This window comes from Drosophila elegans, unplaced genomic scaffold, assembly GCF_018152505.1.
Source record: "Drosophila elegans isolate 14027-0461.03 unplaced genomic scaffold, ASM1815250v1 contig_397, whole genome shotgun sequence".
Taxonomy (NCBI): domain Eukaryota; kingdom Metazoa; phylum Arthropoda; class Insecta; order Diptera; family Drosophilidae; genus Drosophila; species Drosophila elegans.
In genome coordinates this window covers 3,779,037-3,802,729 of record NW_024545782.1, presented here as the reverse complement: position 1 = coordinate 3,802,729, position 23,693 = coordinate 3,779,037, and the positions used below count along the sequence as shown (strand labels likewise).

Here is a 23,693-nt window from a genome sequence, read left to right as displayed (position 1 = left end):
GCACTGCCAAAAGGTTTTTGGGCACCCCTGCATTATGGTTTCTCTTAACTAATACTGCTATCATGGCATCCCAGTGCACAGTGCCTACGTGAGTGTCACGCTGTCAGCGTCGCTCGGAAAGTTTTCACTTTGCCACGACGACACCCCGGGGAGGCGTAATCTTGTGCGCCGCCAAGGCGCAACCTCCAGTCGACTCGACTCACCTGAGACTGCCCACCGGAGGCGAGGCGTACGGGATGCCAAGGAAGGCCTCCACTAGCGGCGAGGAGCGGACCACAATGCCCCGCAGCAGGCCGTATTTGGTCTTGACGGTGTTGCTGCCGTTGTGGAGGCACTCGCAGCCATCCGGCCACAGGCTGGTGAGCAGCAAGAGCACAAGCAGGGTGCATGCCTCCGGGTGTCCTGGATGGGTCGTTGGATGTACGGGATAATGGAGGTGTCTCCGCCGTGGGCCGGGTGCTCCAGCCAACGCTGCTGACGTGGCTGATTGCTGGCGAAATTGATTGTGTTTGTCGGTTGTGGAATTCTTTAGAAATCTCTTTAATGTTATCAGTCTTATAATGCAAATTCCCGTTGCCATGATGCGGGCATCCGCTTCCGCTTCCCCTTTTGTTCCTGTTCCTGCGTCCGCTTCCGCTTCCATTTCCGTTTCCGTTTCCGCTTCCCGCCTTTTATCTTTATCTTGTGGATCCGCATTCGCTTCCACTTCCGCAAGCGTTTGCTGCGCAATTGAAGCGCCGATAGTTTTAATGCAAGCCATCAAGGAACTGAGGCAAAGTAAACCGTAAATGTGTAGAAAACGCGATTGAATTATCTTAGTTTGTGCTGTCCTTGCTCTCAGCTTCAATTGGCCCGGCCCGCTTCCGTTTCCGTTTCTGTTTCCCTTTCTGTTTCCGTTTTTGTTTCCGTTTTCACTTCCGGTTGGCCGTGACACTTGCCGGGCGTGGGAATCGAACTGTGACTTGGCGTTTGAGTTTGAGTTGGACTTGGACTTGGGCATGGATCGGGGCTGGACGAGACAGGATGCTGGCTCCGCTTCATCTTGACAGCCGTTGTGCGCATGTTGAGCTTGTGATTCACGTACAGCGGCGTCATGGTTGGACCCTAACGCTTTGATTTCAAATATTATACACTGAACGTGTTGGCCTCCGCTCCACTAGAGTCGCAATTTCAGCGCACCAGTCGTCCCTGCGTCGTCTGCGGAAATATCTGCAAATGTGAGAAAGCAAATTCACAGCATTAGCGAAAGCGGCAAAAGTGCGCTACAACGGGCTAACCAATTGAGTGGCTAACGGGTGGCCCAGGTGGCCAGGGTCAGGAACAGGGACAGTGACAGGGACGGGGATAATGGAATGGGGCAGATTGCAGTGTTTTCCTTTTATGAGATTTCTGATTGCAGATTGCAGCTTACGGAGTGCTGTGCGGAGCAAAGTGCAGCCCGGTGCCGTGGAGAGCAGAGGACCTTTACGCTGTCAGGCTCCGGTCTTAACTGCGCCACGCATCAGAGCGTGGCATCCTTAAATAGCCTTGGTCAACGCAACCGGCAAGCAGAAAGCAGCAATAGGAGCAGCAGCCTCCATTCGATACACTCGCAGAATCATAGACCTAAGACATTTTTCTTAAAATATTATAAGGGTAAGTTTTTAGAGTAATATTTTGGGTAAACGGGTATATTGTAATCGTTAAAAAAAATATGTTACAGGTAGAAGGAACTGTTTGCGTCTCATAAAGTATATACATTCTTGGTCAGGATCAATATACTAGTCGAGCTAGCAATGTCCGCAGAATATAGTAATTTCTAAGAGGCGCAAGCTTATTTTAAAGCCACGCCTACTCTAACGCCCACGTCATTTTGTGACATGTTAGACCTTAGCTATTGGACACCGTGTGTGTGCTTTGGTCATATCTATCGGAAGACAGAAAATGTTCACAATCGTGCTATTATTATATAGCTATTATTATATAGCTATTAAGTCATTCTTGTTTTTTATAAAAAAACACTCTGAGGATCGGTCATTGATTGTTACCAAAACCATGGCAAGTAACTTTATAAGATCACTTAATTAAAATATGACTTCGCATGGAGAATAGGTTTTTAAGTTTTTAATTGGTATTTACTAACATTCTTAAAAAAAAGAGGTATTGGATAAATTAAATTATTTTTCCTTATAAACGGTATTATAAGCCTTTTGATATAAATACACGTCTAATAATGTATGCCATAACATGCATCGAATTCCAAAAATGAGCCATGACAAACCTAAACTTATTTATACAACCTTAAAAACCTAAATAGACAGTTTTTTTTAATAGGTATCTCGTTTTTAACCGGCTCATCGTTTTAGATATTAGTTTTTAGGTGACTTTTAAGAAAATGCTGATGCCAACGGCCATTTTCAAGACAAGGATTTAGAGGCGAGATTTGTCTTCAAAATTTTTCTGAGTGTTCGGTAATGCCACTGCCTGCTTTGGCGCCCACTTTATGGCTGCCACCTCAGGACGAGGCACGATTGTGGTGTTGGTACCGGTGCAGGTGCAGGTGCAAAGCGCTTTGCACCGTTTGACCTCCTCGTCCAGCTCCTTCAGCTCCTCCGGTTGCCCTGTTACCCTTGTGGTGCGACTTTTGTGCAAGCCGAAGCAATGGATGATTGCGAACGTGTTGGGGCGCTGTGGACCAGTTCAGAGGATGTGTTTTATGGGAAATAAAAAACTGGTGATTGATGTTTGAGTCGGCCCGAATGGCAATTTTAACGACAGATGGTTATCTGTTTTGGTAGATTCAATAGGTATTTTAATAATGCTTATGCCAATTGAAATCTGTTTTACAATAGCGAATTTATACAAGTAAAAAAATCGTTTTAATTGCGTTTTGATCAAGTTCAACGCATTCAAATTTTTATTTTATTCAAATATATAAATATTAAATATTATGAATAAAAATGTCCAAAAAGTCCAACTTTAAAAATTTTAGCAAGCTTAAAAGGTTATTAAAAAAAATACGAAAGCCATTAGCAAGTACCGTCCTTAAAAGGTTTTAGCAGCAAGCATATTCCTCTACGTAATCCATAGAAATACCTCCATTTGCATGGGAATACGCATAGCCCTCTCGCCACATTACAATTTTAATCCATAATGTGGGTTCACAAAATGGGGTGAAGAGGCTTTATTTGGGTTAAGATAAAAATGTGTAAATCTGTCAACCTTTTAGGTGTTAATTTAATGTACTTAACCGCCATGAGCACACAGAGAGCTCTCGGAAATGATGCTACCGGACCCGGAGTAACACAAACGTTATGGACTCCTAAGCTCTTGTGGGCCTCATTAACAAATGCTACGACGGTTCTGTTCTGTTCTGTTCTGCTCTGTTTTGTTCTGCGGGTTTCAGCCGGTTCAGGAAAAAGCATGCCGGAATGAGAGTGCTCGCACAAGCGGTCATATATCTTTGCCGTGCCGGGGCAGAGCTGTTTAAATCCGTATATTTTATAAAGCTAAACAATTGGCAAAAATAAAACAATGCCAAAACACACTGCATGGCGGGCTGGAAACGAGACGAGTTGAGCTCAGTTGAGATGACTCCGGTTGAGCCGAGCTAAGCAAACATACATTTCACTAAATTGCAGCCATAAAACTAAAGTTTAACTATGCTGCGGACCCGGGAGTATTGGCCCGGAACCCCGAACCCCGAACCCCGAACCCCCTTAACTCAGCCCTTGGACTTTTACGGCTGTGTTTGGGTGTGTTGACAACCAAAATGTCGGCACGTTTTCCAAGGAAAAAATAGCTCGTGTCTCTATTTGACTCTGCTTTCGGGACGGCTAATGCGGTGAGTCATGGTCGTATGGGATTTTCAAATAAATTGCCACTTTTCAATTAACTAAAAGCTGAAAATGACATTCTCGCTGCAGTCCTAGCAGCATTATTTATATTTATACAAGCGCTTAAAGTTGAGGCAGCTGGGAAAGCGTACGGCTACTGCTACTCCTGGTATACCGGGAATGATAAATATTTACATTTTCCTTTTATTCGCATTGCTTGGCAAATGTCTTTCATGCCATGCGTTTTCTTTAGCCCTTTACGTCGTTTCAATTTTCTTTCACACAAGTGTATGGGAAATCTGTAAAGACCGATAAAATTGCATATTTTTCCATGAAAGGCGTCGACCCGGAGGGGTGAAAAAAAAATTAAGGGGGTGCCTGCACGTCACGCAGACATTTATCCCGGGCATCACGAGCGTTCATTCGCACCACAGATGGGCGGAGGGGGGCCACACATGCAGATGTGGGATATTCGCATTGAGGCGGAAACGCGAGGAACTGGCATGGAAATCATGGCAACGCAAACAGGAAATGTTACGCTCCCGTTCCGACTTACTCACGTCTTTTTCTCAACTCCACTGCCAAGCAAGTGATGGCAAAGAAAGCAGACTATGCTTTGTGAAACTACAACTGGATTCGAATATTTCTTGCCCAGCTGCGCAAAATCGATGGCTTGCGAGCCCCAAAACATGTGCTATGTATTTGGCTTGGATTTTTAATTTGGTGCTTTACTTTAAATTAAGAATTAGTGTTTTGGGAAAAAAAAGGAAAATTTTAAAAAATAATAAACGAACTGACTTTAAAATATTAGTTCTCATAATTTAAGCTACCTTAAACTAATTCTTTTGTCTGTGAAATTTCTTTAGGGTTTTCAAATTTCCCCTTTCTTGTCACGCACAAGATCCTTTGTTGAGAGGGTCCAATGTCAGAACATTTTTACTGGGTAACTGGCCTGAGAGATGGCAATCCACACACCCTTGCTCAAATGGAGCTGCTTCTCTTCGCCTTGTCAATGCCGGTTGCTGGGTGAAGTTTTTGCATTAAAAGTGGAAATAAAAGTTGCAAGACGCATTAAAAATTGTTGCATTTTACAATTGCGATGGAATTGCAATTGTGCAATGGCGCTGGCAATTGCGCTGCAGTTGGAATTGCTGAGATGTGCCAGAGACAGCGAATGTGGGTGATGTCGATATGATGATGATGATGATGATGATGAAGAGGATGAGGCTGAGGATGATGGTTGACGGTTTGTAAGTGGAGCTCTTTTTAATAAGTTTCCCAAATGAATCTCTGATAAACTCGTGTTTCACGTCCCTCGCCATTACCAGAAAATCCATAAAAGCCAGCTGAAAAATGTAAGGAAATTGCTAAAGAAAAGTCAAATCAAAGCAATATCTTTCGTTTATTCAGGCATTCAATTGATTTTCCACAGCAAGCACAGGAAATAAGCTTTAAGCGAGCGAGCGAGACGGAAAGGAGAAGGAGAAACAATGGAAAAGCGACGCGAAAAGGAAAATATTTATGAAAATAAATACAGATTGGGCTACATCTCCACTGGGTCTTAGCTATGTCGGTTAAGTTTTTATGGCGCATCGTTTCTGCTCTAACCAAATGTTATTGTACTTTTATTCTGCGCCAAGGCACACAAAGGAAAATTTGATAAAAATCTGCAGACTGTTGGGCGAACTTTAAAGAGAAAGCTGAAAGTTTTATATTTGGTCATCAAATAACCAAATCGAAGTGGTTTTAGAGAGCAAGCATTACTTGATATTTAGCCGTTCGCTTAGGCAAAAGTACATTTATGATTAGCTTTAAAGTAAAAATGCAAATAACGACTCGGAAATTTGTCAGTGCTGTGATTTCTTAAAAGTGGTATATGTACCTATATTCGTTCTTCTATTTGTTGTCAAATAGCCATTTTATTAATTAAATCTCTACCCTCTTTGTATAAAGTCGTTCTTTGAGAAATTTTTCATACCTCACATCTTCATCGTTCAAAATGTACTAGACCCTCGTTTGCAAATCGTTTGATGAACCCATTTGGTGTAATCATGAAAACGCGATATAATTAGCAGCAAAGTTAGAAGGACTCGCAAAGGACCGAGGACCTATAGCGTTTTCAATTTTGCACCAAAAGTAATTGCGCTCCCTTATCCCTATTTATTTCAGCGTGTGTTTTTTGTTTTTTGTTTTATTTGTCATTTAAATTATAATTCTCGTTTGACCTTTTTTGCGAGCGGCCGTGTTTTTGTGTGTGTGCGGGTCGTCCTGTCAGAAAAAGGACGAAGCGTCTGCTCGAAATGGCAAAAGTCGAGAACCATGCGCCAGGGCAGGCCGAGAATGTGGAACTACAAAACATTTGAAATGCCATTTAAAACCAGTCGTCGTTGTTACACCTCTCACTCACACAAAGGGACATCCACTCAGAAAAAATGGTATACAGCAAAAACAGTACAGATTGGTTTATTGGGCTAATTAAATTAATTGGTTTGCAATTGGGCTTAAAAATGTATAATTTGCATTCTTAAAGTAAAAATAACAAATTCATATTTTGAGAATGTACTTACAAACAGAAGTTACATTTTTTACTCGGTAATTTCATTGATTAAGGTTTGGGTTAGCCAATACGAATATAATATTTTCCACTTTTACAAAACATAAGTTTTTAATTCTTAATTTCCTATAACGACTATCAACTTAAGAAAAATGAATCTTTGATGTGAATTTCCCATACCTGGTACGAGATTCTCTTCGCAAATACTTGTGTCTTTTAACAAATGCGTTGAATGTATACATTACCAATGCACATAAATAGAAAACAATATTCGGCCCACATTTGATTAGTCCTCTTGTTGAAAAACTGAGGTAAAGCAAAGGCTTTTGTCCAAGGCTGCCAAATCCACTTTTAACACAAAAATGTTGAATTCTTAAGGACTGTTTCTTTTTATTTTAAGTGAACAATTTGTACATTTTTGTCCATTTGATTATTGGCATTTAATGACAGACTTAATACCGAATACTGCAATTTTTCAGGTGTACACATGTAGACGCACTCTGGTCTGGATGGCATTTGCCGGAACCATGGGCGGTGAAATCACAGAACTTTCCCCTTTCATTATGCTGCAGAATAAACGAGGTTACATGGCTGCTTGATTCCACAGCCGAATGAGACAGGAAAGGGGCAGGCCGCGGGTCCGAGGAACGTCGGGGGTCCTGGTACTGGGCACTTGGCATGGCTCTTTGGGTCTCGTTTTTGCTCTCGTTTCTCCAAACTTTGTTATGTATTTTGCACACCCATTTTTACTTTTTGTAAGTTGCTGGTCGCATTGAAGATCTGCCGAGTTGGCGAATTGCATTCGGAAATGCATTTCTTTGGCCCACAAAAATTACAAGAAATTTGTCAATACAGCATGTAGAATAAACTTGCTTTCCATCCGCCTTACAGAGCGTGACCATTTCTGTCTGGTTACTGACCCATTCCCATCCCCATTCCCAGTCCCACTGCCAAGATTTATGTTAAGGCCATTCCTTTTTGATAATTAGAAAACCATTTTATTTGCACAATTGCCGGGCAGAAAGTTTGAACAAGTTGACAAATAAATTTATAGCCATATCTGCGTGCCAAAGCAATTCGAAAGTGAATATGTGTCCGACATTTTCAGTCACTCATATAGAGTCGCAACCCTTGGGCTTCGGGGAACGGAAATCGAAAATAAAGTTTGAACAGAAATCTGAAGGTTAACAAGTTTGTGAAATGCCTCATTTTTGTTTTAGCACCAGAGGAAATTGCTTTTTAATTTACTTTATGTAAATGGGTTCAGCAAATTCATCTGTGAGTATGGAAAATGCACATTTTCGACTTTACGGGTTCATTCTAGTTTGTTCCGGAATTACCTAAAAGGCCTCCTTTTTTGTTCTCGCAGTTTTGATTTTCTGTAGAAACTTTTTTTCATAACTGGGGCAGAAACAAATTTCTTTTACTTCATGGTTTAAAAAGGTAATCGAATGAAACTGTAAATATTTTCCTAGTAAATTAAGTTGTCTCTATTGAAAAGCTTTGGCAATTTAAGCATATGAAAACTAGTAAATCTGAAACCCAAAAATGTACAAATTATTTTCTGTTCTGATTCCACATAAGTTTTCAAGGAATTATTTTGTGCTAATGAGCGTCGTTCTGGGCACAACTTTTAAATTAATGACTTACACCTCCTTTAATATACATTAAGGGTCCCCCGAAGTCAAATGAAATAATTATCAATTATGTGGAACACACATGGCTCTGTTGTTCTACGAGTACCAATTCTAATTATAACTACCCCCTTAGGATTCTTTGACGCCTAATGACCTAAGGACGTTGTAGCTGCACACAAAATGCAAATGAGCCGACTGTGGTCAATTGAAACATATTCTAGGCTGATTTATGCAAGACTGTGCACATATATACACCATGTAGGAGGTGATTAACATGGGAATGAAGGCAAAGATAAAGTTGAGAATGAGATGGAGACAGTATAGTGGGGTCGCAGTGGGTGGCAATGGGCCATCCGGCGAAGTCGACTAAAGTAACGTTGACCAAATTACGTAGGCATAAATTATTTATGACTGCGGCAAGAAGCAAACAGGCTTGCTAACACATTCAACATACCCAACACAACTTAACTCAACTAGCCCCAGATCGAGACTGTTAATAGTTGGCACAAGAACAGTGTTAATTGCTTAACTCCTATTCTTACAGGCAACATATTTAAGCCTTGAGTTGATCAAGTAAGTGTATTTAATAGAAAAAGATAATTGCATTTCTATTTGTTAGATTTATCAAAGCTAAACTGGTAAAGAACTTATGTTATTTCAAGTATTTTTTACTCAGCTCAAATATTTTTCGCTTTTATCAATGCGTTTTTTAGTTGTTTTCTTTGTGAAAATAATAACTATTTTTTATCCTTTTCATTTGACTATTTTAGAAAAAGATTTTACTATCTGAAAATTTAATATTTAACTTAAATACAATTCATTAAAATCAAATAAGAACTATTTGAAATGTGCCACATTTAATATTAAATCGTGCAATTAATATGCATTTAATATTATGATTTAGTACTTATTTTAAAAATTAAATAAAAATATCGAATTCAATAGTCAGATAATTTTATGTACTATTCCTTTTTATTCCTTTATCAGTGTACAAGTTCAAAATTGCACATTAAGAATTAGTTTAGATATGTGTTTGTTGGTAGGAGTCGGCAAAAATTAAGAGATCTAAGCAAGTATTTTAAAATATTATTCGCTTGAACCAAGTTTAACACTTTGAAATACCAAAATTAACTGAGAATATTATTTAAACTGTAATTTTGCGATCTAGTTTTAAAGAATTTATAAATACCAAAATAGATACAAAAATTGTACTTATTGTAATCAAAGAGGAATTAGAATTGTTCAAAGGAGTTTGGAACTACCGAGGTTTGACTGTAGTAAATTGAAGTGTGGGTATTAAGGCATTTGCTTGTGGACTGGGCTTCCATAGGGAGGAGCCGAGGTACTTGGCTAAATGTAAACATGAAAGTACTCTCTGCCGATGACGATGCTGTTCCCGATGCTGGGGCACTCCACTTATCGTATTTACTATGTACTTAGTATAATTAAATGGGCTTTAAGCAAATGCTCAGATCTAGTCAAGTTTATTCATCATTCAGTTCGAACAGATGCGACGCAGGTCTCTTGTTTTGCGACTTTTGAGTGACTTTGTTTCGTGTTGCTGCGGAAATCGGTATCGTTTGTAACTTAATGAGCATGTAAATTAAAAGGATGCACTTAATGCCCAGATATACGTACATATAACATATGTGTGTGCGCCACTTTGTGCGCTATGTGTGCGCTGTACATCCCCTTAGCTTATATATCCAATCGTAATTTATTGCTGCCGTGAAGCGAAAACTTTCAATCGGTGCCAATGGAATTAATTTGAGCCTGCGCACACACACAGGCACAGCCATACAATCCCCCGTTTGTGTGTATTGTTAATGTATTTATGTATGTATCTAGGTGTGGGAGCGGTTCAAGTATGCATACTTGCTTATCCCCGCATCCATATGTTAGCGAGCTCCTTTACGATGTGTGTGTTTTTGGTTAGAAGCCTTCCGGAAGGACAGAGTTTTTGTGTTTTTCCAGGGGTTAAGTCCTGCTGAGCTCCGCTTAAGGACATAGCCCAACTCTTTTCGGTATCAAACGATTTGTCGGAATTTTTATTTCAGTGGGTGTGGTATGAATTCTATTTAGAATGTACCGTCTGTAATACTCTGCCTAATTTTCCACAACAATTTAATGCGTCCCTTTAAATACAATTTAAAACATATTTAAAATCATTAGCTTTGGTTGGGATTTTGTAAATTCTCGAACGGCTAAAGTGCCCTTAATAATTTACTTATTTTCAACTAAAAGACTTAGAAGTTTTACTCCATAAATAGAGTAAAACTGCAAAATTTGCAAAACTAAGTTTTAATTTCTGGAGTAAATTGGTAATTTTATTAGAAGTGTTATTAAAAATCTTAAAAGATTTTTTGTACAAAAATAAGACAAATTTTTATAGATGCGTTTTTCAGCAAACATTTGTCAAATTGCTTTATGAATTATTAAAACAAAGTTTCGCAAAATAAAAAAATAATTTAATTAAATTTTATTATGGTATTCAAGAGCTAATACCAGTTTTTCAATTAACGAACCTATTCCGATTTTTTCACAAAGAAGTGAAACAGCATACTGTTTTTGTGCGTTATCTTGGGAAAAACCAAATATAATTATTTTTGAAATTGATAGGGAAATTATTTCGCAAATGAAAACCACTCAGCTTCAGCGCCAGCCACCGCAGAAGCCTTTGTGCCGCAGGCCACATTCTGAATATTTTATATTCCTCCGACATTTGTATGCGGCCCTGTAGGCTGTAAAATCGGCGGGGGTGAACACATGCGAGTACAAAAGGGCAATTCATTACGCAATGATAATTAACATGTAATCAGAGGCGGTAACGACTTGGGCAGAGTTCGCAGTGGTTCGTAAATATGGCCGGGGAGTATAAATTTAATTTGTGCCTCACCACCCCGAAGAGGTGCAGTTGAGTGTCGAATAAAAAGAGTGTAAAACTGAAACTGCAAAATCGACTGCATAAATCAGTCAGAAAAGAGATGCTGCGAGCTGCCCTTCTTTTTCCGTATCCGGCTCTTTTTTCTTTTGACGGCGGCCGAGTAAATGGCATATCAATGCGTGATTACGTATACGCCGCATGGGCCAAACAAATTGCTGTGCCTCTTCAAGGCAGAGTGGAGGCATTGGGGGCGTGCGCTTCATTATGCCGAATGCCTACGTGCACTACTTATTTATCAAGTGATGGCGCGACTCTGGAGCTGCCACTCCCCACCCAGCGCCTTCTTTATTTATGGAAGTGACTCGCTGAGTGCGAAGTCCTCGCATATCATCCATCGAGCCCATGCCCACGCCCACGCAAACTGCCCACAACACACTGGGTCATGCTGCCGATTGCTTCCGCATCATTGCACACTGGTTCAAGCAATTTGTTCGCCGCTTCCAGACAATAATTTGAAAAGTAAAATTCCATTTTTTAAAAAAACGGTTGCTATTTATTTCTTTTAACCTTAAATGAACAAGCATAAATTCAAGCTTGTTGTCATCGATTTCCATGCCTTGGTACTGGCAATTGTCATGGAAAATTAAAAAAAAGCAAAGCTGAAACGATATTAATTATTCAGAAATATTCTTTGCATGAATTCTAAAATGTAAATTAAACTAAGCTCTTGAGTAACAATTTTTATTAAGAGAAGCTTTTATGACGAGCTTAGTTGTATTTGATTTGATAAATAAAATCCTTTACCAAAACAAACCACATTTTGCACAACTATGGCAATATTACATAACTTGTGTGTTAATAAATAATGCAATTCGCATTTATGTAGTGCAAATAAAAAATAAAAACTGGTACGACATGCTTAGCATATGAATGAAACGTTGAAAGTGTTTAATATAACGGTTTTTTATAAGGAATTATACTCTCACCCTTTTAAATAGTAGATTTTGGTGCAACACAAATTTAATTAATCCAAACAATTTTCAATTAAATTTAAGCTCTTGCGCAGTGTCTCAAAGTTTCCATAAAAATTGCTCATACGGCACGTAAGCCAGTATAAGTTTTGGGTATGTAAATATTTCCCATTTCTATGCTTGTCAATTTTTTGATGTCGTTCACAAAAGATAAAAATATTAACACTGTTCATTTGTTTTAGGAGATTTAATCGTATTAAAAGGAACAATCAGTTTAATGTATATGTTATCCTGAATAATATCGGTTTTTATATAAAAATTGTAGTTAAAAAGTAAACATGAGTTCTAAGAACTCGAACCCAATTAGCAAATTTGCTCAATATCACGAGATTCTTGCGCAATGCCATTAAGCTCTAAGTGGCAAGCGGTTCCAATTCCAATGGTTGGGCTAATATGTTGTAGGGCTATAAGTTATTCATAGTACTTCCTAACCAGTGTGCTTTGTCTGAGGGGGACAGTCGGCGCATAGGGTATAAAAACAAGCGCATACAGAGAGGCAGGATATACGAGGATATATTTGAGTGTGGGTGCAGAAGTCTGTCTTAAACGTCTGCCTCCGATAATGAGGAGAGCAGCGTGTATCGGGCAAACACAGATAGGCCGGAGGCTGAGCCGCATCTTTATCCTGATCCGCTGCCTGCTGATGATGTTTGCGTTTGAATAATTTATGAAACAATAAAAAAGCAGGAAAAGCCAGCTACGCAAAGCCGTGCGGGAACGGGATTGGGGATTGGGGCTTGGATTCGGATTCGGATTGCGAACCACTGCAATAGCCGCAAGGTGCACAGAGATGGCTAAGTCCATGGCAACTGCGGTTATGGAAATGCCATTTGAATACTCGCATCTGTGGAGGCTACGTGGCACACGCACACGCACACGCACACCATTCATCCGGATGGAAGGAAAGTCGGCAGCCAGCGTTTTTATTCATTTCGAAAAATGATAATTGGCTACTGACAGCCGCAGGGAAGGGGTTATAGCAAGTGGAAAACTGAAAGGGGGTGTCCCGGCATCAGCAGTGGCAGTGCTTAGCTTCTGTTTGCTGCTTAGTGGGCAGAAGCTTTCGATACCGGCTAATCGCAAATAGTGTACTGCTCTGTTTCAAAACAAAAAAAAAAAAGACTTTCGGACTTCTAGGCTTTCAGTTTGAGCAACTTCGTGCAACTTTCTTAAATATAATTTTACAAACGGAGCAACTGTATGCAAATATCTGCTCCACACGATTGCGGCTAAAATGAATTTGGCCAGACAATATTTTCGAATGTCATTAAATTATTGAAACTTGACCAGCTTTAATTTTATAATTAAACATTCGTAGCTTTGTAGTGTTGTTTTGGATTTATATAGGGTTTAAGGAAATGATAACTACCAACAAGATCAAAATGTATGAAATTTTTTTGTAGTCTGTTTGGCGTCATATGTCTGACATTATTGATTTATGTATAGGGAAAAGTACACAGTATAACAATGTAAGAGAAATCTATTTGTATGTAAGATTAAAGACATTTTAAGTAGGAAAATTAAAAAAAAAAATTAAATTTATTTAAAAAGTTTTCTTTTTGATTTGTCTTTCGATGACCGGGTATCTGATAGTCGACACACCATAGCGTTTCAGCCTTTTTCTGTGTTGTGTGCTGTGTTGGCGGCGACTAAATCAGAAACAGAATCAGAAAAAGGCGAGCAGAGCAGCGGAAACTGTAGCTGAAGTTGAATGGCAGTCTGAATAGACCGCCGGACGGACAGGGACAGGGATAGAGATAGGGCGACAAGGAGGCACCGAGTGAGATGGTAGTGAGCCTGGGAGTGCAAAAAAAGGGAATATAAATTGCCTCTTAAATATGGAATAAGTGCGGAAAAGTGTACACCAGCCGACGGCCACCAGCAAACATGCACATAGATAAGCTATATAGCTTCTGGCCAAGATAAACAAACAAAAATACAAGCACACACGCACACACGCACAGATGGCATAACAACATACTGCCAAACGACAGAAAAAGAAAGAATCTGCAGAAGATGAAGATGAAGAAGACGAAGCCAAGTTTTGTAACAGTTACAAAGATAAAGCAAAGTGGGCGTGTAATTGCGTATGTACGCGCGTGTGTGTGTGTGTGTTTGTCAGCAACTAGAGGGCGTGGGAGTGGGAGTGGCACCCGCCCCCGCCCCCGCCCGTTTCTTCCGCTTTCCCTGCTCATTCCCAGGCTCATCTTCTTTGGCTTGTGTCTCCTTTGTGTCCCCTTTGCATAGAATCCTTTGGCAATAGACACATAAATTTTAGCCAACACATTTCGATTCAGATTCATTCCCCATTCAAATCAAATGACTTGGGGGCGGGGTCAGGATGGGCGGTGAAAGCTGGGGCCCTAAAAGTGTTGAATCTTGTGTTTATAGCCTTGTAGATTTCTCACTACTACTCATGTCCTCTAATCTCCGGGCCATTTGTTAATTTTCCACTCTCAAAAAGATATATTTTTAAAACAAAAGTAAATGGATACTAAAATTTGTAGGCTCAAGCGTTTTATAACACTAGGTAACAAAATTAAAGAAAACAATTTACTCAGGAGATGGAAGTTTTTTGTTCAAATGCACTTGGACCTGATAAGGAAAACGACACTTTAAATTTTTAATAGTACCATATATAAGATAAACTATATTCTTAAACAGATTATTTTTGTTATATTTGTTATATTTTATGTATCTAAAGTTCTACTTAATTTTACTAGAAATAGAATGTTTGTAAACTTTCCCTATACCTTAAATGGATTCGTTTGTCCGACTTAATATGGAAAAATTGTTTAAATTCGCTATTTTTTGCCCTTTGCGCTTTCCAATTTTTTAATTTTAATAAAATTGGTTTAGTCCCTTACAATTTTAAATTACAAAGTTTTTAAATTTAATCTCTATTATTTGTTATGTTTTACAAATATAAATTGCTTTAAAGCAAACTGTTCCAAGGTGCCTAATTAAAAATTATATATTATTAAGACCTAATTGCGAAATAGGCAGCTCAGATAAACCTGATTCGGTAAAACAATAGAGATGTTGAATTTAACTCGTTAATTGATCAATATTTATTATTATTTATTCAGGGTTTGCAAACTTGCAGAAGGTGTAATTGAATTTAAATTTTGTTATCGTTGAGAAAGAATTTTATTGAAAAGTCACACTTCGGTATGTTTGTTATTTGTTTGATGATAATTCACACCGATTATTCGCTAATGTATGATTCAGACTCGTTAAGAAAAAATTGGCTTAATTGATTTTTTTCAGTATAAAAATTGTACTGAAATCATTATTCCATCCTGATTTAACAAGGTAAATATAATTTCGCATAATGTACTCATTGGCGGATAACGCGCAGAATGCGTAATGTAACTACCTTTTATTCAATTAAAATACAAAATTGATACCAAATTTCTCTCAATTAAAGTAATTGATGTATGTAGGAGAATTTAAATGCCCAAACGAATTTTTCTTTGTTGCAATTTCATTAATAATTCACAACAAAATGGAAAATATGGCGTACGAAACTTTCGAACTTTGAATGTGAAGAACGGAAAAGAAGTGTAAAATAAAAGAACTGGAATAAAACTCTGAAAGTTATCGAATTTTCAGAAAAATTTCTACTGTCTAGGTCATAATATATCTTCCTTAAAACTACTTGCCTTATAAGAATAGTCTTAACTAAACTTCCACTCAGTTGCTTACTTTAATAAATTCAGCTTAACTGGACGCCACTCCTTCCCTGCGAAACCACAACCATTGATATCACATTGAGAATTCTAAATTAAGAGAAATTCTCCAAGGTGAAGAATGCAATTTTGTAATCAAACATTTAACTCATTTCTTTTACCAAGCTGATTGCCTCTAACTTGGCTGGAAAGCGAGCGGAGGCAGTCTAATAGAAATACAAAACACATACACAAAGTTAAATAAAAGAATATGATACAAAGGTAAAGCCAAGAGCCGAACAAAGTTCCACCTTATCCCATTGGCAATCCCGGGAATCACATACTCCGTTCTGCCCAGCAGATCCGTTCACACCACAGGCCACGACTTTCTGCTTTCCCCGCCTGCCTTTTCCCCTCCCGATTCCGAGTCCGAATGGCACACAAAGTTGCCGCCAGCCAGCTCGCACATATATATACATACATATATGGATGATACATACACGGGTCCCGCCACGGACACATCGCTTTCATTTTAGGTGGCGCAGAACAGTAAAAAAATCCCCTCTGTACACATTTCAAGCAAAAATTTCAATTAAGACTTTTACTATGAATTCATTTCTGTTTGCCTTCCTGTGCTTACGTGTTTGTGTCGCTATTTAGTATGTGTGTGCCAGCTTGAACCTTTGCCAGGACCGCTGGTAATTTTTCCTTGTTTTATGTTAAAGCGAAATTGGTCAACAGTCCTTTGTTTGGCGCGCCGGATGCAATTTTAATCTGGCAGAACGGCAGGCGGACTGACGCGCCCCAGACAAAACTTCAATGCGTGTGATGGATGGCATGGGATGGTGGTGGTAGTCCTCCGAAGGTTGGATGAAATAATGACTATAAGCCACCGGCACAAGGTCTAACCCAGCCAGACAGACCTACGCACACACTTAAACGGTATGGCAAGAGCAACCACAAAATATTTTAGTTTTTTGACCCAAAAATGTCAGCGGGGCTTGAATTATCACTGCCGCCAATGCCAGCCGTCGGAAAACGAGGGGAGGTCAAATGGTAACAAGAAACTGGATATTGCCTGGAGCACAGCTCCATGTAATACACGAGACTTTAATCCATTAGGCATGTTGAATTTGGAAAAGGCTTAGCCTACCAAATAAAGCTATTAAAACCGTTTGACTTAAGTTGTTTTTCTTCTGCTTCAGATTGAGTGAATTTAAACGATTTTATGCAATTATCTTTAAAAGGCTTGTCTTTCATTGAGGTCAAACAAATGTCTTTAATATATCAAGTTTATGACAACCTTAAGACTATCGTAGTTTAAAATAATTAATTCGTAATTGATATACAGTTAGACAAGGGCATTACTGGCAGACTTAATAAAAAAATTAATAACTAAAAAAAAAATAATTTTTATTCAACAGAAATAAATATTAATTTTTATGTAAATAAATAAATTTAAGATGCATAAAATAATCGCTTATAAAGCCGAATATTTAAACTTTATAAAAATTAAATTCCTTTGAAAATTAAATTTTTTTTTTTACCTTTTAACGATTGATGTTGGATAAAAAGGGAAAGGTTGGCACACTTTAGTTTTGGCCAAATTACAAAAACAACTAAAAGGTTGCTCGAACGAAATGTATTTCGTTTAAATTGAAAGATGATAATGTTCAAAAAACTCACTTGCAAGCCAAAAGTGTTAAACAAAAATATATATAATTTTCTGGCCGTCATTTCAACATTTTGTATTTGATATCAAGATATTGGTGCTTGGCTAAAAGTTTATAGGTCCTAGGCGGAATAGTTCTGGGGGCAAAATAAAACACATTTCCATATGATATTCCAAAGTTTTCTCGGCTTATTTGGTTTTTAAGGCACAAAAAAAGTCGTTGGGAAAACAAATTCTATAAAAAAAGTTATCTAAGGTCAGAGTTTTTTATTCGGGTTTTGACATTTCAGTCATATTGATATTTGTGGCGGTTGATTTTGTCCGTTTTGAAAAGTTCCTTTTAAATTCTTTTTGATGGGATTAACGCGGGACGCACACAGAAGCCTTAGCATACTTTTCGGGGCGAGCCACGATGCCGTTTGATGGCTTAACATTAACCCAAAGGTGGCCAATGTCGAAAAGTGGGCCCTATGCGAATAGGGCTAATTTTATTTTGAAAACCGCCCTCGCAGCGCTGCTGGATGTTTGCTGTTGTTGTCCCAGCCACGCAGGTTGCTCTTTGCTTTGCTTCTGCTTGTTTGCCTATGTTTGCCTATGAATAACAAGAAAGCCAACAACCACGGGGGACGGAAGAGGTGGAAGCGAAGGCGAAGGGTGTGGAAATGGAAGTGGGAGGTGGGTGTTAGAGCTCTCTCTTGAGCTCAGGGTGAATGGAAAAGCGTCAGCAGAAGAAAAACGGGAGGCTGCGACGTCAGCAGAGGCTTCTTGAGGCGTTGCAAGGCGACGTCGACGACTGTCACTTTCCAAGAGGGAAAAATCTGTTTGGGGCGTTTTTATTTTTTTTTTTCGTTGTCGCTAGGAGCAACTTTGCCTGTACATTTCTTTTTTGCCTTTTACTTTTGCCTGACTTATTTGGGCTCACCTTTCGTGCTGTTGGTCCTCGTCCTTGGCAAGCTGCTTAATCGTTTTTGTCCCTTTTAACTTTTGCGCCGCCAATTTTCTCCTTCTTTTTCGGTAAGTCCGAGTTTGGGCACGCTTGGAATTTTCCTTAGTTTTATTTCAGTTTTTGGCGTATTAAAATTTAGTTTGGGTTTCTTTGGTTTTCACTTTCGCTTTTTCTTTTGCGGCAATCCCGTTGTATTCAACAAATTGTTCGCGCTTCTCCTTCAGCTTCACCTTCACCTCTCTTGCTCTCTTTCTATTACACTCTCACTCTGCGAGGGTGTGCGTGTGTGTGCAGAAGGCTTTCACAGTTAATTGAGTCTGCTCAGGTTTTTATCATTGCTGGTCACACTTTTTTACACTACCTTCGAGGCCCTTTTTTCACACATCACGCTTGGGCTTTTACTATTCTTGTGCTGCCTGGATTTCCTTGTCTTTCGGCCGTTTTATCCGTGCTCCGTGTCCGTCTGCGTGCGCGTTCGCTCTCGCTCTGATGCTGACACAACGACAACGACGATGCTCCGACTCTAATTGCGTTAAAATATTTTCGCTCCCACAACAACAACGCCAGCTACACAGAAAGAAAGAAAAACAAAAAAATTGTCAATCAAATTCACAGGGCAGGTGAGATGAATTCAACATTTGCTAACATGAGATGTCTAGGGCACAGGTTAAATGACCGTTTTCAAACACCACCTTCAGTCAAAAATACTTTTTCTATATATTTTTGTCGTTTAGCGTTGGTATTTCTTAATATCTTATTGTTATGTTCGACATCAACCTATGAAATCAGCTGTTTTGTTAAATATCAGAAGATTCAAGGTTTCTTTCTGTGTAGTGCAGGAGGAGAGAGGAGAGCACCACCAGCATCAAAAGCAACAACAACTGACGCTCTCCAATTTGTCTGATGTTGCTTCACAGTTCAATATTAAGTTGGAAACTTTTTTTGGGTGAATCTCTCCCACAAACACACACGCATACACCCGAAACTTTGACTTTGAGCAGCTTTCTGTGAGAGCCGCTCTTTGTGCCTGTGTGAGTGTGTGTGTGATTTTGTTTTCCCATCTCGTTGCTCCTTTGTTATTGCTGTTGTTCCTGTCGTTGTGAGAAAATGGCTCTGGTTCTCGTTTTTACCCACAAATTTCGTATTTCGTTTTTGGCGCAAGCCCAGTTTATTGTTACCATTCGTTGTTATTATTGTTGTTCTCCATTGTTGTTGCTGTCCTGGCATTTTTTGGTCCTTGTTGCGCTCAGCAAGTGAGAAAAGCCACAGGAAGAGCCTCGGCAGCAGCATCGGCAGCATCCGCACGAGCTCGTCATCGCGGTCGCCGTTCGGTTTCCTCCTTTCCGTGGCGCTCTCGATTTCACAGGAGCGGAGGGGGAAAACTGGGTTACTGATGGGGCTCGAAAAATCATTTGGGCCCTCCATCTCCTAATAAAACCATATTTTGTTCATTTTATTCAGATTCATTTTGTATTTACTATTTTTTTTTTAAATCGCACTTTCTATTAAATTAAATATTCAAATTGTTTTGAAAACATTGGTAATTATTTTTTTATCATATTCTCAATTTAATTTTTTCAAATAGTGCTGTTTTAATGCTTAAGAGTTCTAATTTAATATTTAATTTAAGTTTAACTTATCTTTATGTGCTTGCTACGAGCGTTGGCGGATGACCATCTAATGAATTCAACGGCTTAAAATAAATACGCTTAACGGATTTTTATACCCTTGCAGAGGGTATTATAATTTCAGTCAGAAGTTTGCAACGCAGTGAAGAAGACGTCTCCGACCCTATAAAGTATATATATTCTTGATCAGCATCACTAGTAGAGTCGATCTAGCCATGTCCGTCTGTCCGTCCGTCTGTCCGTCTGTCAGTCTGTCCGTCTGTCCGTCTGTCCGTCTGTCCGTCTGTCCGTCCGTTTATATGCAAACTAGTCTCTCAGTTTTAAAGCTATCTGCATGAAACTTTCCCAAAAGTTGTCTTTCTATTGCAGGTAGTATATAAGTCGGAACGAGCCGGATCGGACGACTATAGCATATAGCTCCCATAGGAACAATCGGAAAAATAAATGAACAAAAATTATAACTTTGCTGTTTTTTAATTTTTTGTTTAGCCCTTCTACATTTAGTAATGGTAAAATATTTCCGATTTACGGTTTAAATTATATCAAAATCGGACGACTATAGCATATAGCTCCCATAGGAACAATCGGAAAAATAAATGAAAAAAATTATAACTTTTTGTTTTTTAATTTTTTGTTCAGTTCTTCGACATATAGCAATGGTTAAATATTTCAGAATTATGGTTTATATTTTATCAAAATCGGACGTCTATATCATATAGCTCCCATAGAAATAATAAAAATATATAAAATAGCTATCAAATAATTAAGCTGCAAATCGTCATAGCTTCAATGTTTTTAAACATATACGCAGTAAATCATAATTTTAATGTTTTCAAAAATGTTAAATTCTTGTAATAGCTGCAAGGGTATATGAACTTCGGCTTGCCGAAGTTTGCTTTCTTTCTTGTTTTTAATGACCCTTTTTTATTTAATGCTAACTTATATTGCTTAGAGAGACCTTTATTTTAAAGAACACTTGTTAAATTTTTTAAGTACTCCCTTTTTTTTCAACAAAAATTACGTATACGTTGTTACGTATACGCACAAACTTTATTAGACAACTTTTAAAATTAGCAACAAAACAAATAACACTTTCTATTAATGAATTATTTACTTTTCTATTATATATATATATTATATATTTAATTTAATTTAATTTATCAGTTCACAAAATACAGAAATATTATATAGTTATTACTATAGCTTGTTTTACACTCGAAACGCTCCTGTTTCAACGCTCTGTGTCACTCACTGGTATGGTTTTTTTTGTTGTTGGCTCTGTTCCATATTATACCAGAATAAACGTATATTCTTGTACTCTTTCCTTGCCTTACGTACTTACATACGTACATATATACATTTTTTTGCGTACTTTCTCGGCTGACTGGCGTTTTGTTCTGCATTGCTGTTGTTGCTATTGTCGGCGCACCCCTTTTTGTTGATGTTGGCCGTGGCAGCTGATGGTGTTGTTGTTATAGCCGGTATTTGTGTAGTAACAGGGTATATTAGATTCGGTGGCATGTAAGTAACAAGGAGAAGAAACAGTTTTATTTTTTAAAGGGTGTTTACTCAAGCTAAAGCAAAAAAATTTAACAGACTCAACCATACTAGGTCTCAAACATACATATTTTGGTTGCGCCCCAAAGAATGCAGCACTTTTTTAGGAAGAACAAGCCGGGTATTTTTCAGTCGGATCAGTATACGTGTCATTTCTATATGTTTTTGTTGTTCCTTCAAGAGGCGGATTCCTCGAGTGTACCTGGGTCTGGTGATTTAGCTCCGCTCTTGTTGTGGGTCGCCAGCGTTGAGGGCTGAGATGTTGCCTTGTTTTTCCACCGGCGACTGTCTGAAGTGCAAATTTGCTTTAATTATTCCACGACAACAACGGCAGCATTTGCAACGGGTTGTGACTCAAATTCAGACACTAGCTTGTGAACCCTCAAGCAGCAGCCGCCCACACACATCCGCAAGAGTGGACCCTTAAGCCAAAATTAGAAAACTCAAGATTCTTTTTGTTGAAGCCACAGTTATGAACAAATATCGATTTAATATAAGGCCTTATTAACTACAAAAATCAATTTTCCCAGACGGGTTGCAGTAAAATATTTTAACCTATTAAGATGCGCGTATGGTAAAATATTTTTTTCTTACCCATATACAATTTTTTTTACTACCTATACAGAATTTTTTCATTGAAAACTGTGTAAAATCTTCAAAATTAAATTTTTTCTTAAATTTTGAAAGTTGAAAGTGAGAGTCTCACAACTTTCTTGCCTCAATAGGAGCTGTTTCTGTTAATTTCTGTCTATTAATAATCATTTGTGTTAGAAGTGCAATGCAGTTCGGTTTTTTTATTTGGTCTATAATTATGGGTAGTGCACTTCGCCCAGAGATATATCTTAAGAATGAGGTCCACCTCATTCCTCTGTGGCTGGTGGCGACAACGACAACAACACTTACTTATGCATCCCCCCCTTGCGCAGGACTTACTGCCCCCCACCGGCAGGACTCGCAGCGACATTGAGTGACACCTTGTGAGCGGATCACCGCAGTTTCTCTCAGTGCACGACCCAGACATGACACTATCCGGGCTTCCATCCAACCAACCAACTAACCAGCCAACCAAGCGGGCAGGCTCCTCTTGGGTGGCTTCGTCGCATTTGATGCTTGACATTGTTGGCAGTCGATATGGGTTGTAATTAGCTTTAATTGAAATTGCTCCATTCCCGTCCAGCCATCCCGGATATGTATGTGTCTTCGCCGAGGGTGTGTGGCCCCGTGATTCGGGTTTTAATGGGGAAAATGTTTGTAATTTTGCCAAAGCTAATTTATGGAGACCCCAAACAAATCCCTGACCCAGCTCTGACGCATTTTACGGTTGCCGTTTGCCACTCAAATAATTAGAGAAGTTCCAAGCGAAAAGTTTAAACATTTGTGCAAAATTTGCGGACTGTTTGAATTCAATTGATTTTGACCCTTTATTGTGCTAGCTGCAAAGCGGTATGAGATCGAAAACAATATGCAGATAGACAGAAAATAGGTAAATATATTGCCGGAAATTAGATAAACAGATTTGCAATAAATATTAAATACCAAATATGAAATGCAAAAAGTGGAATCAATTTTAATGCTCTGCAGGCATTGCTTAATGCGGGTAAAGTCAGATTACGTTTGTACTCTCGTGCCGAAAATAACAATGAACAATTTAACCAAAATCAATTGTCAGCACATTTCCGTTTCCATTTCGTATAACACTGTTTTTCTATAAAAACTCGTATCATGTACTCATATAGCGCTAATCACAATTAGTTTGCCCAAGTGAATCGCAATGGAAATCTTTGAAGACTTTATGGACATAAACACAGTTTATGGCGCAGATATCAAAAGGAATACCATTCTCTGTCTTTGGAAAAAGCTCGGCAAGTGCTTTTATCACATTTGGATGTATCTTGGTTTGTCAGTAACAATTGAGCGAGGTAAACAAACAAAAATCATCAAATTATGTTTTATGCAAACAATAAATAACTTAACAGAAAACTTTTTCTGTTTATTTATTCCAAATGAATAATCTAAATAAATATTTGGATGAGTATTTAGGTATTTGGACGCTATTAGAGTTATTAAAATGCAGCCGATTACTACAATGTTAAATCAATTAGACCGTCTATTAACAAAGTGACCTGCTTTTGCGCGGGATCAATGTGTCTCAATTACCAAATCCGCTTTAAAGTTGATCAAATGATAGGCAAACATCAAGTCGCGACTATATCGGTGGGAGTATATTAGCTTGGCCATAAAGCCATCTAACGAATATTCGATTTTCGATTGATTGACTGACTAATTAAAGAAAAACCA

General features: G+C 38.6%; 1 protein-coding gene across 1 annotated transcript in view; it reads right to left on the bottom strand.

Moving 5' to 3' along the window:
• Positions 1-18,692, bottom strand: part of LOC108135235 — a 29,207-nt gene extending 10,515 nt beyond the window's left edge. The window contains exons 1-2 of the mRNA XM_017255897.2: positions 18,187-18,692; positions 204-1,209 (exon numbers count right to left, since the gene is read on the bottom strand). Of these exons, the coding sequence (XP_017111386.1) occupies positions 204-1,000 (797 nt within the window). The 5' untranslated portion in view covers positions 1,001-1,209; positions 18,187-18,692. The remainder of the gene's footprint in view (positions 1-203; positions 1,210-18,186) is intronic.
• Positions 18,693-23,693: the final 5,001 nt, after the last annotated feature.